Source organism: Lethenteron reissneri, chromosome 26 (assembly GCF_015708825.2).
Source record: "Lethenteron reissneri isolate LAM-NWPU_2019-01 chromosome 26, ASM1570882v1, whole genome shotgun sequence".
NCBI classification, from domain to species: domain Eukaryota; kingdom Metazoa; phylum Chordata; class Hyperoartia; order Petromyzontiformes; family Petromyzontidae; genus Lethenteron; species Lethenteron reissneri.
Window position 1 is genome coordinate 9,241,510 of NC_083804.1, and position 15,455 is coordinate 9,256,964.

General features: G+C 48.8%; 1 protein-coding gene across 2 annotated transcripts in view; it reads left to right on the forward strand.

Moving 5' to 3' along the window:
- Positions 1-13,131, forward strand: part of LOC133347622 (fibroblast growth factor receptor substrate 2-like) — a 34,400-nt gene extending 21,269 nt beyond the window's left edge. The window contains exons 2-6 of one of the 2 annotated variants that reach the window (XM_061560056.1): positions 2,827-2,905; positions 4,037-4,223; positions 5,103-5,261; positions 6,191-6,339; positions 6,973-13,131. In XM_061560056.1, coding sequence (XP_061416040.1) covers positions 2,843-2,905; positions 4,037-4,223; positions 5,103-5,261; positions 6,191-6,339; positions 6,973-8,124 — 1,710 coding nt within the window. In that variant the 5' untranslated portion in view covers positions 2,827-2,842 and the 3' untranslated portion in view covers positions 8,125-13,131. The remainder of the gene's footprint in view (positions 1-2,826; positions 2,906-4,036; positions 4,224-5,102; positions 5,262-6,190; positions 6,340-6,972) is intronic. The other variant, XM_061560057.1, reaches the window with a different exon arrangement.
- Positions 13,132-15,455: the final 2,324 nt, after the last annotated feature.

Consider the following 15,455-nt stretch of genomic DNA (forward strand, 5'->3'; position numbering starts at 1 on the left):
CATAGGTGGCAGCCATCTCAAGCCAGAGGACGAGAGGACTCTAGCTGCCACGCATATAAAGGATTTATAGTGAAAAACTTTGTTTTTACGGGTTATACTTATTAAAATTAAGAACCACCGTCTTGTAATTCACATGCACTGCGGTTCTTGAAATATTGAAGGTTTTTTTGTCTTCCGAATTCGTGCAATAAGTATAACCTGTAAAAACTAAGTTTTTCACTATAAATCCTTTATATGCGTGGCGGCTAGAGTCCTCTCGTCCTCTGGCTTGAGATGGCTGCCACCTATGGGTCAGATGATTGTCTGCCAGTATTAAGCAATTGGTAATTCAATATTTAATTTGTTTTCCCTAAACAGTGTAAAAATTTGTGGAAACTATTTTTTCCGAATATTAATTGTCTCGCACAACGAGTCTGTGTGCAAAATGTCAGCTCAATTGGATCACGGGAAGTGGGTTAAAAAACGACCAAAAGATTTGCACGGTCGTAAGCAAGCAAGCGAACTTAATATAAAGGATTTAAAAATGGCTGCTATTATTTTGGATGCTGTGGCCCCCGGACCTCGAGCCCCTCAACTCTTCTCTCTGGCATTCCTCCTCTGTTTGTCGATGGAAATATAAACAACTATGGTAGAGGTACCTAACTATATATATTCAGTCACTGGTATAAATATAGAGGGGTATGTGTGCAGCCTGTGGTGATGAGTCTGCTATGGAAGGAATAAAGTTTTGTTTACTTCTCAACTACTAGTCATGAACAAAACTGCGCAGAACCCTATAACCTGTAGCCTCATTATATTCTTTGCCCTCCACCACCCGGTCTCTTTGTACATGAGGTGTGACACAGTGCTCATTGCGATGAGAATAGAGAAAGTATTTTGTCTTGGGTTTATTTTACTTGCATCAAAGGTCATCGATCATGTTGAGCTGATCAACACCATTTGGGGCCTAGCTCCTTACACTCAAAATGAGACCTCGTTCCCGTTGGGAAAAATATATCCAAAGTGCTGTGAGTGACCGACTGACGTTCACATTAATATTGTTCTTATAGGGACGTAGATGTGTGTTTCTCTGTAGCCCATTGCTTAATCAGGAAGATGTCTTCTAGTAATCTAAGACTTATTCTAATCGGTCTATTCATGTGCCTTGGCCTCAAAATATCTTAATCTCTTCGTTGTTAAGATGTTTTCAGCTTGAAATCAGTACTATTAGTGGCACGCAATACACGTTCATTTGTGCAAGAATTTCAAATATATTTATTTTTATTGTGTTACCTTAGGTTTTGTTTGCCGTGCCAAGGACTTCACGCCCCAAAAGAAGATTACATTTTCAGCTTTCTTGTTTCAACGTCTCCCAATTAAATTCCACTTCTATTTGTCTCATGTCGGAGCCATCGCAGTGAGTCGTGCGCCACCTAGTGGCCAGCGATTGGTCAATGCTAGGGACATCCGACTCGACAATAAACGTTTTTAACTTATTTCTTAAATAACACTGCTCAGTGGAGAAAGGGAAGTGAATTGTTCGATTATTGATTGTTTGATGTCAGATACGAAATTTGCCGATAGTGTTTACCTTAAGGAGACCGTTCCGGGAATGAGCGTGCCACTGCCTCATATCAGCATCAGAAGCAACACCATCTAAATTACGTGATGTTACAATCACGGGGTATAACCAGGAAAGCCTCGTTGAGTCCTGCAATGTAATTTTTGAGAATTTGCATGAATGAGGGTTTATCTTGTGAAGAATCTGGAGTACCAGGAGAGAGCCCACTCATGACAAGATAACACTCAAATGAGTTTGCCCGACTACCTCCTGGTCACCGTATGGCCCATTGGGTTTGTGGGTCCCACGTGTGTGATTCACCAACCCTTGCCTCCCAAAGCGCCGCATCACAGGAGCTCGTCACCACACCCATCACTCATCGAGTAGGTTAATTAAATGTCAAAATGGCATCCCTTGGCAGCGTTTTGGGCAAGTCGGAGCAAAGAAAAGGTTGCATATTAAAATTGTTCAATAACAATAAAAGCAAACCTCTTACAGCGAAAATACTGTGAGTCAGGTGAAAGCAGAGCCAGTAGGTAAAGTTGAGCCACGACATTCACGTGCCTGTGAGGCTCTGGCTGTTTGGCCAGGGCTCCCCCTGTCTGCACACAAGGTGGTCACAGAGATGGAATCCAGACAGGGGTCTCAGGGAAAGACCACGGGGGCACTGGCGAGCCCTCCTATGTGTTTTCAGGTTGTGCTGTTCGGGCATGATGTCTGACATTTTGCTGCACGTGCTGGGAACTTGCTAATGCCGTACAAAGCACAGTACAACCGCAAAAACCAACGCGGTACTGTAGAGGTCACCCGCATCAGTGGTCCTTTGAAGAGTGCGCGTAGTGCGTGTGTGTCGGTTTTATAGTGGTAGCGCATTGTGCAGTGAATCCAGCCACCTATGTTTGGTTCCTGGCCACCGCTAACATCAGTGGTGAATGATATCTAAATCACACCTGGGCCTCCCAAAGGTCAACAAGTAATGTACACCCCTTTGTCAATGCACTGTTGGATAAATGCTTCTACATGCTGTGTCAGTCATGGATGTTGTTAGGCCATGCTTCACCCTGCTGGTCAGGCTTTGGGTGATGTATGGTCGTGCCTGGGAATCGGACGCAGGTTGACGGGTTCTTAGCACAGCACACGAACCATCTTACGCTTGTTATAACCACATGGGCACGGGTGTTGGTGTGTATATGGCGCTGCTGGCGTTTCCTGGAGGTGCATCGGGTTCCTTTTTCTGCAGACCGTCGTGCTGAACTGCTTGCCTCTTCTCTCCCCCCCTCTGCCAGTTGTCATGTTGGAGCTATGGGAAGCTGCAGCAGCTGTGCTGAGAGGGATGAACCAGACAACCACCCCACTAAGTTTAAGGTGAGAGAGCTTGCGTGTGAATGCACGCGTGTGCGTGGGAGAGTGGTGGCTTTCCAACCGCTGGTACCAGCGCCGTCAAGATCGGCCGGCCCCTGTGAAAGAGGCTCCTGAAGGGTGTGCTTGGGCAGTTCGAGGCAGAGCCTCCCTCCAACAAACAAATGTGGGGGCAAGAATGATGCTCACAACTGTGTCGTTAGTATCCATTGCCAGCATCAGTTGTGCAATTTGGTCAGCAAGCTCATTTTTGCACGTACCCATGCTGAGCTGTGTGTGGCTCTACCAAAAAACTCACGATAAATTGCAACCTCGCGCGGACAAACTCACGCCTACCCCTAGCACATTCCCAAACTCCGCATACTTTGAGGCAAGGTTGCCTTCGCCATCCCCAGGCACCTTGATTTTGGATAGCCTTCCAAGTCCCCACAATCCACCAACATAATTCAGATTTAACAGGGGTTTGGCACACTTTTTTTTCCTACCATGCCCTTTGTTGTACTTTCGGGTTCTGAAATTCAGTTTGGAGCCCTGGGGCATACTACTCACCTCTATTCAGAACCCCTACACCACAGACCTTCCACTTGCTTTCACCAGGTGAGCTAGACAATGGGAGCAGCTCCACCCTAAACCATTACATCAGGCTGCCTACCTAATTGCTCCAAATCATAACTCAGTGCACGGTTCGAAAAGCGTGAAAAAAATCTACAAATGGGGAGCAAGCAATTAGTCATTTGCTGGGGTGATGAATCATTCCCCTCCCCTCATGCAAATCCCATCAATCGTGAGCAAGGGTGGTAATTCTGTAGCTCATCCAGTGGTCGTCCACGTCCCCACACGTGCAAGTTAAGCCCATCACAGCTCAGTCACACCCAATAGGCTGTTGCACTTGCTTCTAGAACCATTGATTTTTGGACAGTGCTCCAGTAGTCCTAAATTTTGGCAGTCATCCCAACTTCGTCAAAAACCTGCCGAACCCTCTGAGTAGTTACCGCACCTCGTCACAACAACACTAATAATATACAAGTTGAAGCATCGTGACGTGTAGTTATCATTATTATTGTACCTCTTCCACTCTCCTCTGCTCCTTCCTCACTCTCCCCGCCCCTTTTCCCCCTACCGCGCAAAACTCTTCAGGTGAAGAACGTCGATGACGACGGCAATGAATTAGAGTCGGGCATCATGGAGATCACGGACCAGGAGATAATTTTGCACACGCGCAAGCGGGACGCAGTGCGGTGGCCGTACACCTGCCTGCGCCGCTACGGCTACGACTCGAACCTCTTCTCCTTTGAGAGCGGCCGGCGGTGCCAGACGGGGCAAGGTGAGGACACGCCACGGCACTTGGCGACGTCTCGGCGTTCGTGCTACCGAGCCGGCGGGGGAGTTTAGGGGGCTGCAGCAGCACGACTGTGGTGTGAAGTCTTGAATATGTCTCGGGAAGCATGAGCTTAGATTTTTTTTCCACTTCGTTAGGCTTCTTCCTCCAGACTAAAATCCTGTTGGGGTGTTACTATGTGGCGAGCTCTAGAGCGACACATGTGAGAAGGCGCAGCAGCATTACCTAGTGTGGATTAGAGGTGACTGAAGGGACATCGGAAGTAGTTCTGAGAGGTGATCTTCCTCGAGAGGCCGTTCTCTATCACGAGTAACTGTGACGGTTAAATCTTGACTTAAAGCTTTCGTAACTGCAGGAATTCATATTCTTGGGTCTTTCGGTAAAGTCACGTCGATAGGTTCAAAGAAAATAATAAAGATAACAAAAAAATAACAATAAACTACGACGTTTCGATCGCAACACAAGCAATCGTCATCAGGAGAAAAAAGAGCGGGAAAGCTGCTGAGGCATGTTGGAGCTGAGGCGCAGTAGCTTTCCCACAATTTTTTCTCCTGATGACGATGGCTTGTGTTGCGATCGAAACGTCGTAGTCTTTAGTTATTTTTTTATTATTTTTTATTACTTTCTTTAAACCTATCTACATGACTTTACCGAAATACCCAAGAATGTGACAGTTAAATTGAGATTTATTCACCTCGTTACAACATGAGACTCATAGCAGAATTGAAGTGTCACTTGGGGAAGGAAGGGGGAGTAAAACACTTTGTATAAAAAACAGAGCAACTTAAGTCTTGCACAGTCACCAATCCCCTCTTCTCCCCGTCTCCTCGTCCTCCCCCCCCCCCCCCCCGTTGTCACGTGCAGGCATCTTCGCGTTCAAGTGCGCGCGCGCCGAGGAGATGTTCAACCTGCTCCAGGAGAACATGCAGTGCAACCGGATAAATGTGCGCGAGGAGCCGACGCGAGACCGCCTGCACTCGCATGCCGAGTCCGAGCTGCCGCGTACGCCGCGCACGCCCACCAGTACGCGCACGCACACACTCGCGCACGCACACACACGCCAGTACACGCGCACACACAAAGATCCTGGGGCAAATGCTGTTAACAAGCACCTATGAAGGCTGCCACGGCGCTTAAGGGGGTTGGGTGGTCAACACCATGCTTGGCCGCCTTTGTCTCCCTGGTGCTGACATTTAGACACCACACCAGGTACTCATTTGAGGCTGAGTCGACCTAGGAGAGTCCCATGACTTGTTCAAATAATTTTTTTTGGTGTTGGCCGTGAGTGGGAATCGAACTCGGGTCACCGGGTTCGTAGCGCAGCGTGCTTACCGCTACACTACCGCTCCCCATGCATAAGACAAAGACACATGCACATACGCGCATATACACACAGAGTAAACACACCCACCAGTCCGCGTGTGCACGAACACATGGCTACACACACAGTGTACACATGTACCACATGCACACAGTTGCACCCTCACCAGTACGCATAGATACATACATGTAGACACGCAGTATGCACGCACACACCAGTCGCATGCACCGCACACACACCAAGCGCACGTGCGCACTTGTATACCCACTGCACACACATAAACTGCTATAGGAATGTGGTATTGCGACCTGCTGACTGGGCAGTTAAAGGAAATTAGCTCTGCTCCCTCATTTGACCAAGCAGACACGTTTCCTTAAATAAGAATGTCTGTCTACCATCATGTCCCTTATCTGTCTGTCTGTACACCTGTGTCTCTTATCTGTTTTCTCTTGTGGTACATGTCAATCTTTTTCTGTGTATGCCTTTTTCCTCTTATCCATTTGTTTACCTATTTGTCTGTGTCCAATTTTCTCTCTTGTCACTCATCTGATTCCCAATTCTCTCTATTCCCACCCCACCCCCGTGTGTCTCTCCATCGTCCCGTTTCCCCGCATTGCGCGGTCCTTGCCAGCTCCGGGCTACGGGCAGCAGTACCCGCGGCGGATGTCGTACGAGGAGAGCTCGTCGCACCCGTCGAGTCGCCACCCGTCGGTGGGCAGCGCGCGCCTCCCCTCGGTGGGCGAGGAGTCGACACACCCCCTCATCGTGCCCGACGAGCAGGTTGGGCGCCCGCGCCGATACGCACGCGAGGGGGGGGGGGCGGTCGCGTCGCTCGGAGTTGTGTTTTACGTGCAAATGTGTCTATTCGTATTACATTTGCGCTGATGGGTAAGTCATAAATAATGAATACACATATACGTTTATTTATATGACGTATGCTGTGTGAGTCGTGGGGTTTATTTTAACCATGCTGGTCAGTGTGGGTTGGCGGAGGTGACCTAGGGTGCTGGTTCTTCACTGACGTTTGCCGTAGCTGGGGATTAGAGTCTGGTCGTCGAGATTTGTGATGTCGTATGAAAACCATTGCACCACCGCTCTGCCCTTTTAGGCAAATGAAGCTTATGAAACTTGGCGAATAGATCATAGCCCAATGATGACGATGAGCTAACAAAATTGTGCAAACTAGAGATAAACAAATACAAATAATACAAACGACACAAACATAATTAACTCTTGAATGTGATCGCAACACAGTTAATCGAACCGCTGTTTGGCGAATCATCTCGTGCCTACTTCCTCCTATATGCAAAGAGAGCGCCGCGAGAATTAGTTTAAACGCTTGAGGCTCTCGTGCGAGTAAATGCCATTCCCTTCACGCTCCTGCCCCCCAACCCCACCTCCGCTATTCCTCAGGTACACACGTACGTGAACACCTCCAACGTACACGAGGAGCTCGGCTCCAGGTCTGGTGGTGGTGCCACTGCCGTGAGCTCGGCCAGCGCCCCGCCAAACGGAGCGAGTGGAGGTTCGGCGGCCGCAGCCGCTGCCGCCGCTGCTTCCACTACATCGTCAGCCGAGCCGGGGCCCGCCACGGGCCCCCGCGGTTCCATGGAGGAGCGCAATCCGCAGGTGCAGTTGGAGTCGCAGGGAGCCAAGTTCATTTTGGGACCCACTCCGGCGCAGAAACGTGAGCTGGAGCGGCGCCGCAGGCGCGAGCACCAGGATGGCGACGCTCAGCAGCAGCATCTGTCAGCCGTGACGCTCGCCAACACCAATGCTAACGCCGCCACCGTGCACGTGGAGGACGGAGGCGCTGTCGTCCCAGTGTCATCCAGCAGCCGGAAGGAACCAGGCATCGGTAACAGCCACGGCGCTAGCGGCAACAACAACCGGCTGGTGTACGAGAACGTCAATGGCTTGCCGCCACAGACGCCCGGCGCGCCATCCAGTAGGGCAGCAGTGGAGGGGCAGAACGGGAACCCCGTAGTGTCGGCGGCGGTGGTGCCGGTGGGCGGACGGACTCTGCAGAACTACGAGAACTGGCCAACGCTGCCCTCGGTGCGCGAGGAGCCGGCAGTAACAGCGGTGCGCACGCCGCTGCGGAACGGATACCACCCCGGTGCCGCGGGGCTGGTGGACACCCAGGCACCGGTGGCCGGAAAGGGCCACTCCGATTTGTTGCGCAAGCGGGAGGCAGCGCCCACAGTGTTCAGCTTCGAATTCCGGCGCGGCAGCCTGCTGCAGCACCACCATCATCACCACCACCATCACCATGGCGCGGGCGGTGCCGGCAGTGGGGGCTTGGCGGCGCTCAACTACATCCAGGTGGAGCTGGATGAGGCGGGGAGCAGCGAGGGAGAGAACGGCGGGGGGGGCGGTGCGGCGCCACGCACTCCGCGCACGCCAGGCACGCCTCTCCCACAGACACCGACGCGGCGCACAGAAGTGTACGCCACCATCGACCTCGAGAAGACGGCCGCCATGTCGAGCCTGCAGCGTGCGCTGCCACGGGACGATGGCACGGTCCGCAAGACGCGGCATAACAGCACCGACCCGCCCATGTAGGGTCGAGTCGACGGTGGTGGTGGCGGCGGGTGCTCCCTCAGCCCTTCTGCCGATCGCTCATGGCAGCGTCTGCACCAACGCACTCGCGCGCGTTCCATGTCAAGCGCATCACGCTTGCCGCGAGCTTTGTTTGCCAGGCGAGCCTGACATCGCCGTCCCATTTGCAGTGGAGGGTGGTGGAGGTGCCTCGTCTTGGTTGTTGTGGGTGTTTGTGGGGGTAGAGGCAGAGTGGGAGGATAGGGGGGTGCATCACAGTGTTAGTAGTGTTCATACATTCATGAGCGCAAGCCTCGTCTCCTGGAGAGGCTGTGGCACAGAGGAGTGAACGCTGGTAACGCTGTGTCGCCGGACGAGGAACGGACAGTCGCAAGTGCAGACGAAGCGTGCCGATTGTACTGGAGGCCCGAGGCCGAGCGTTGCCCCCGCACTTCTTCAACTCCGCCGGTGACCGTGCAGTTCACAGCAAAGGGGGACGTCCCACCGGCAGCGCTGGGTGGCCGGATTCGCTCAGCCAAAGGGGCCGTCTTGTAAATAGGTCATACATTTTGAAACGGTTAATGATGTGCCAACTGTCGGGTCAATTTAAGTAATGCATTTCAGTTAGCTGTGAAGCAGTGCGAGGGATGGGAGTGCCACGGAGGGATGGGAAGGCAAAGAAGGTAGAGGGTAAGCGATGGAAAGTGTGGGTGAGTGGTGAGACTTGTGAAGTGTTCGCGGAGGTGTGAAAGGACACGATTGTCATTTCTAAGGAAAATTAAATTGAACCAGTGCCATTCCCCACTTTATTTGAGCTGCATAAAGCCTTGTCCTGAACGTAACGGTATATGAGGCCACATGCCTGTTTTTACTATAATTGTTGTTACTGTGTGAATATAGTTTTTTATCATCCCATTCCTGTTGACGGTGGAGAGGAGTCCAGCTGAAAGCTACCTTGCCTTCCCAGCATGCAAAGCAGCGGATTGCGCAGGCCTTGCTTGCTGGGGGGCAAGCGGGGCTGTGTTTACGGAATTCTCACTCGCGGTACCTGTACGCGCTTTAACTGTGCGACTCATTCCGTGCAAATAAGCTTCCTTTACTTAATTTTTTTTCAATGACAAAAAAGTGCCCGTGTTATGGTTTTAAAAAAACTGAAAAAAATCGACAAATTATTTCCCAGAAACAGACCAATTTAAAATGTGAATGTGTGCATTCGTGCGTGTATTTGTGGGTGTAGCCACATGATCAGCGCGTGTCTCAGAGCATCATTTTGTTTGCAAAACTTGACGGTGCGTCTCATCTTTTCACGCTACCAAAAACAACACTACAGCGGTGTCCATTCCTCGGCACCCTTGCACGCCGCTGCGGTTGTACGCAGACTTGTGTCCTGCGCTGGTGGCACACCGCGCGTCCTCCGTGTGGCTTTTTTTTCCAGTCTTGGTGTGTTTTTTTTTTACGTCGTCTTCGTACCGGTGTACGCTTGTCCCCTGCTTGTTTTCTCAGCTCCATGCTTTCGGTTTAACAAGTGCCCATGGTGCTTGGCGGTACGGTGCATTTGCCTTGCGCGGTCAAATGTTGGCAACGCTCGCGAACAGAGGGTGGTACGGTACTAGCGGTCCCAAAGTGTGTGAAGGTTTTAAATCTTGTTTCATAGACATCAAAAGTATTTAAAGAAATAAAGAGAGAACAATAAACTTACTCTAAGTTGACAGACCTCAAAGAGCGTTGGGTGAGCTTCCCTTAAAGCATTTTGTGTTGATATAATTCACGTTCTGTTAATTAGTGTTCTCTAAGTCCAGACTGGTCAGCGTTTACTGTATTGCCATGACTTGCCAAACCGCTTTCGGCGTGCGCACAACCTTCATCAGGTGGGGTGGGAAGCCCTTATTGGGGGTGAGGGTGAATCAATTAATTCCATATTTTTTTTTTCAAAGCTTAAAAAAGTACATTCATCTACTCGTGTAAAAATGTATTTTTTTCTTTTCACTTAGAGTTCATAATGACCCTTGCAGACACTACATGCCGTTGCATTTACGGCAGTGTTAAAAAGAGCATTGTTTATTGAATCCTGGCAAATATAAATCGACAATACATTGAATCGCCAGGAGGTGACATACCCCTAGCAATAACTATACAGTCAATGCAGGTTATTCCTTTGGAAGAGAAATGTACTTTTAAAAGCAATCCGCCCAAGCCAGGCTGCAGAACTAGCTGGTAGATTTTTTTTTACGAAGTGACTTCATGAGAATTTGTGGTGGTGTTTTTCTTACACAAAGCTGGCTATCAAAATAGTTAACGAGGCTGTTTTGGGGTTGGCCAGTGTTGCTCCACGCGGACACCACAAAACAAAACTGCTGTTCCACTGACCCTGGCATTGATGTCTCCCACACCATAATCCCGCACAATAGCATCCATAAATATGAACTTCTGAAGGTTCTTGCTTGGAAATTGTTGGCGATGCAGCGGGCCAAATTTGCTGAAATTTGAAACGGGTCTTGAATGCCAAATAATTATGAAATATCCCAGTTGTGTTGCGATTGTGCTGTTGTAATCACATTGTCATTGGATGAAAACATGTCCATTCTTAGTTGTCGTGAAGTACTGCGCTACGCCTTACGAAGAACATGTCCTGGAAGGGGACATCACAGATTTACTAATGTCCCTTCAAATATCATGAGTGGTGTCCTCTCACATGCCCTGTTGATTAAGTATTCATCTCATGGCAATCACACAAAATAGTGTTTTAGTCCTCATCCAGAATGTCGAATTAAGTGAAAGATCTACTTAAGTTTTGGTGCGTGCGGTCAATGGTGACTGAGTCGAGGCCATCCACTCACGACGCTTGAAAGTCTGGTTTAATCACAGGTGGCTGAAACCTGAATTCTAACCCAGGTTATCAAGCCCTGCCACCTTCCATACGCCCCAGCTGACTTGTAATCACCAGTGTTCAAATCTCCCTTGGTGGCCCACTCACCTTATTGGGGGCAATATTAAGCATCGCACCTTTGTGCGACAGTGGTTATGCTCGTTGAGAATTTTGGTCTCATGGGAATGTGGAATATCACTGGCCCACAGCTTCTAAAGGACACGAGCATCGCACACTGTTAGTTTCTGACTGTGGCACTGCAGGATGGGTAACGGCTTACAGAGGCCTTCATCCAGCCGTGGATAGATCATGTGTCCCGTTGATGCCAGTGTGAAATCAATCGTATCATGAAGCGAAGAAACCTCATCAAGTCGCTCGTCCTGGGTGATCACTGGAGATTGCTCCGGAAGATGACTCCACGGTTCTACCTAAAGTCACTTGGGCTGGGTTAGACGACGCGCCTTCACGCTCTGTGGACAACGTGTTGTCACATGCCAATCATCGGATATATTCATAAGCTTTAACCCTCTGTTTAGCATTTGTATTTAAAAAACTTAGGTTTGTGTTTTTTCATAAAGTCACTGATGTTGTGCCTGAAATCGTGAAACGTTGCTGTCGGTGGATTCTGGCTCAGGACTTAAACATTGCCATAATGAGCCACCCAACAATCCTGACACTCAATTCCTTCACGATGGATTGACGAATCATCGTGCAAGGACACTCCTGAAACTCGGTGAGTCTGGATAAATGTATTACGTAAGTGGTGGACAGTAACAATTATGACGCTAATCCTAGCCCCAGAATCAGCCCAAGCCTCTAACTTTAACTTTACTTTCCCATACTGTAGCCCGAACACTTAACGATAATCCTGACCCATAATCCTGAAATTAGCCATAATCTTTTATCAGCCTATTGCTGGTCAGATAAACAAACAGAAGTCATTGTTTCTTATCGTGGTCTCGTAGTGGTGTTGCAGTGTGGTACAAACTGTCCTGGAATTACGATGCCATACATCATCCGTGACGAATGTTGTCCCTGCCTACATACCGTTGTTACGACTGTTTTTACGACATTGGTGATTGGTACGCGACTGGGCTTGGGTTTCAGGTTCGGGTTGAGTTGGGACCAGTGTTGATCGGGTCATTTGTGCCAAATGATAACGGGCAGGTATTGTATAATAATGGAGTGAATTCTTCCAGGTGTTGCAGATTAAATGGGAAATGCACGTGCGAGCTTTTTGTTGTTTGCTCATCACATTGTGCTCTCCTGTCATTCCGCTGCAAACATTCAGACTAAACGTGCCGAATTGTACGGGAGAAGGTATGGCGATGTAAAAAACATTATGGTAACTTAAGAGCATTACAGATACGAATGTAAATGAGCGGTTCTGGTTTTACTTTCTTCACTACTATTCGAGGTACTATAGAGAGAGAGAGTAAAGGGCTCGCTGTCAATACGGTGGTCAGCTCTGGTACGCCAAACACCTCATCTGCTGCTGCTGTACACCTGGCCGGAGTGTTGTTGCGTGATCGCAATGGGTAACCTGCCTGTCAATCAAGCTCGATCATGGATCGCTGGAATTATGGAAGGCTGTTTGCGGTGCCAGTGTGTTCACTGCAAGTGCTTTTTGATGGACTGAGTCTCGGATTCCGAAAAAGGTGTGTGGTTGGGTATGAATTAAAAACTTGACCAATGTCACTTCCTACGCGCTCGACGGCTCCACATGGGAGCACACCTTTTAATGCATTCATTCATTCCTCCGCAGACATTTTAAGTGCCTTCGCTGTGCTGTACGATTAAATCATGTGCATTAATTGTGCGTCGGCTGCGCAATCAGTGTTTCCCCCCACCCCCTCCCGCACACAACCGTAATTATTAATTATTGTTAATTTTTTGTAATGTCTCCAAGTATGTAATTATTACCGTAAGCATTATATTTCCGATGAAAACTAAAGGAAATGGAAACAACCATCAAAGCGAAAAACTGTAGTCGCGTATGTAGATAAACCAGTTATGTACACTACCATGTACCATACGATGAAGTTAAAACGTAGTTGAAATTGTTTATTCATTTCAAAGATATAAGTGAGAAGGCGCTGTGTCCCCCTGCCGTCTTGCCACATTACATGAATAAACCTTGTAATAGTCCTGTAACCAAAACCAAACGCGCCTGTGCTGTCGTCTCTTTCCTCCGTTTCCTTGCGTTTGTGCGCGCCGGGATGTGCGCAGTCTGGAAAGCTCGGCCTGCAGAGGCTGGGTGCGAGTTCAGGTGCCGGTCCGAATCTACCCGGTGTCCTCATCACATCGTCATCATCACTGCAACCATCATAACCATTACTATAATTGACGACGTCTATTTCGTATAGATGACGGTATTGTTTCAAGTTAACATGAAAACGCGTAACAGGTGGGCTGCGAAAAGGCTACCGCTCTGGAAAACATTGCCATACACAAATAAAATAATCACCATTATAACCATCGTCACCATTACCATCATCGTTCTGGCCTATTCTAATCCCACTTACTCATGATACTCATCCAAGCTGTGTGGGATCTATCTAGTGGAGAGTGCCAATGATGAAGCCACATTACTATTCCAGTTCATCCACCTGCACGCATTATCACCTCGGACTGTAAAAGCCGACACGGCGTTTGTAGCCTCAATTTGATAGTCATCCGAGTCCTAGGTTGAACAGCACCACAGTCGTGTGCGATGTGCATACAGTATTTGTTGGACAGCTCGGCAGTTGCTTGTGGGAGGCAAGGCAAACCTGTATGTCTGACCGCCTACACTCATGCGCGTTGTGAAACTTCTCTAGCGGGTGAATTTTTTAAAGAATTTGGGAATTACTTTAGTCTGATCTATCACTCGCACACCAGCAAAGAAACGTAGGGGCTAAACGTAACCAAAATCACTTACGACTTTCCTGCGTAAAAAATTCAAATTGACTTTATTAACATTTTCTATTCAACCTGAAATCTCCACTCCTGACCTTCTGGGTTCGTCTTGTCTTGCCGAGCATGCCATCTCCACGTGAAACAGTCACTCGGGTGGTGGTGGGTCACTCCTCGCCGGTCTTTAGTTCGATGTGGGCCTCCCTTCGCCGCTCCCTTTCAACGGTGGACTCTCCACGTGGGTGGTCTCGGTGGACGTGGCTGCGTCGCTGGCCCAGGGTTCAGAGTGTGTCTGCGGTCCCCGCTTGCCCAGAAATTCCATGAACACCAGCTTCTGTGGAGGGACCAGATCCATTACAACAACAAAAATCACTGATGAACCCACTGCAATTGTAATAGCCCTTATAAAACTGACCATGCCGCATTTCCACGACGATTTGGAAGCGGGCAAAGCGTGATGTGAGAGCTAGGTGAGACTGGCCATGATTCCCAAGGCAGCTGTTATCGGGCTGCACCGGCACAATCCAGGCCACGCGGCTCTGCTCGGGGAGTGGTCCTCGCAGGCCGCCCCTGGAGAGTTGCGATGTAACGCGGTCAACGTGGAGGGGATGTGGCCATAAAAAAGTAACAATGTGAAATTGTCTTCTTGGTTTTTTCGGTAAAGTCACGTAGAAGGGAAATAATAAAAGAATATTCTTTTATTACTTCCCTTCTACGTGACTTTACCGAAAAAACAAAGAAGATGAATCCCTGCAGTCACGAAAGCTTTAAATCGAAATTTAATGTGAAATTGTTTTAACCTCATGCGTATTTTAAACGTTTTATTTATGGTGGTGGAGGGCAGAGAGTAGGCATGTAACGATTTGCCCCCTCGTGGTTTCATGAATTTGCATCGTGGTAACGGTTTATGCTCAGAATTGTTTTTTCATTCTAATCCGTGCAGCACCTTTGTTGGCTGTAGTAGTCACGTATATCCATGACAATAGTTTAAAACAATATATGTATGTTTTAGAGTTTTGTAATGGGAATGATTTAATTGTACATGTGAAATTTATTGAAAATAATTCTTATCTCCACAGTTTTGATGCATCGTCAATCTTGACTGGTACGAATGGACAGGATCTGAGCTGAGCCAGGTCTGTAGCTGGGCCAACGGGCCTACCCAACAAGCCGATCTGCCAGCAACCATGGGTGACCACGTCACGCAGAAGGCACCAGTCCCTCTTCAGGTCTCTGACGAAGCAGGGTTTATCTTGGACGGGTGTCCAACGTGGAACAGATTGCCATAGACGGTTGCCAGGCTGCGCAAAGTTGTGGGCAGCAGAGGGCGGTGCAGAACAATACACTGCTGTGCTGTACTGTACATCAATGCTCCCATATATTTGATCCTCACTAACCTGCACTGACTAGCGTAGTGAAGTATGATCAAAGAGCCCCCACGGCCCTCATCGTGGGGAGACCTTCATTTAAAAGTAGATTGACTACGTGATGTATATTATGTGGACGAGGAGGAAAGTAATTGGTATGAGAATGATGTGGAGGAGTGGAATTAATGGAGATGATGACGACGATGATGTGGTGTTGAAGTAAATGG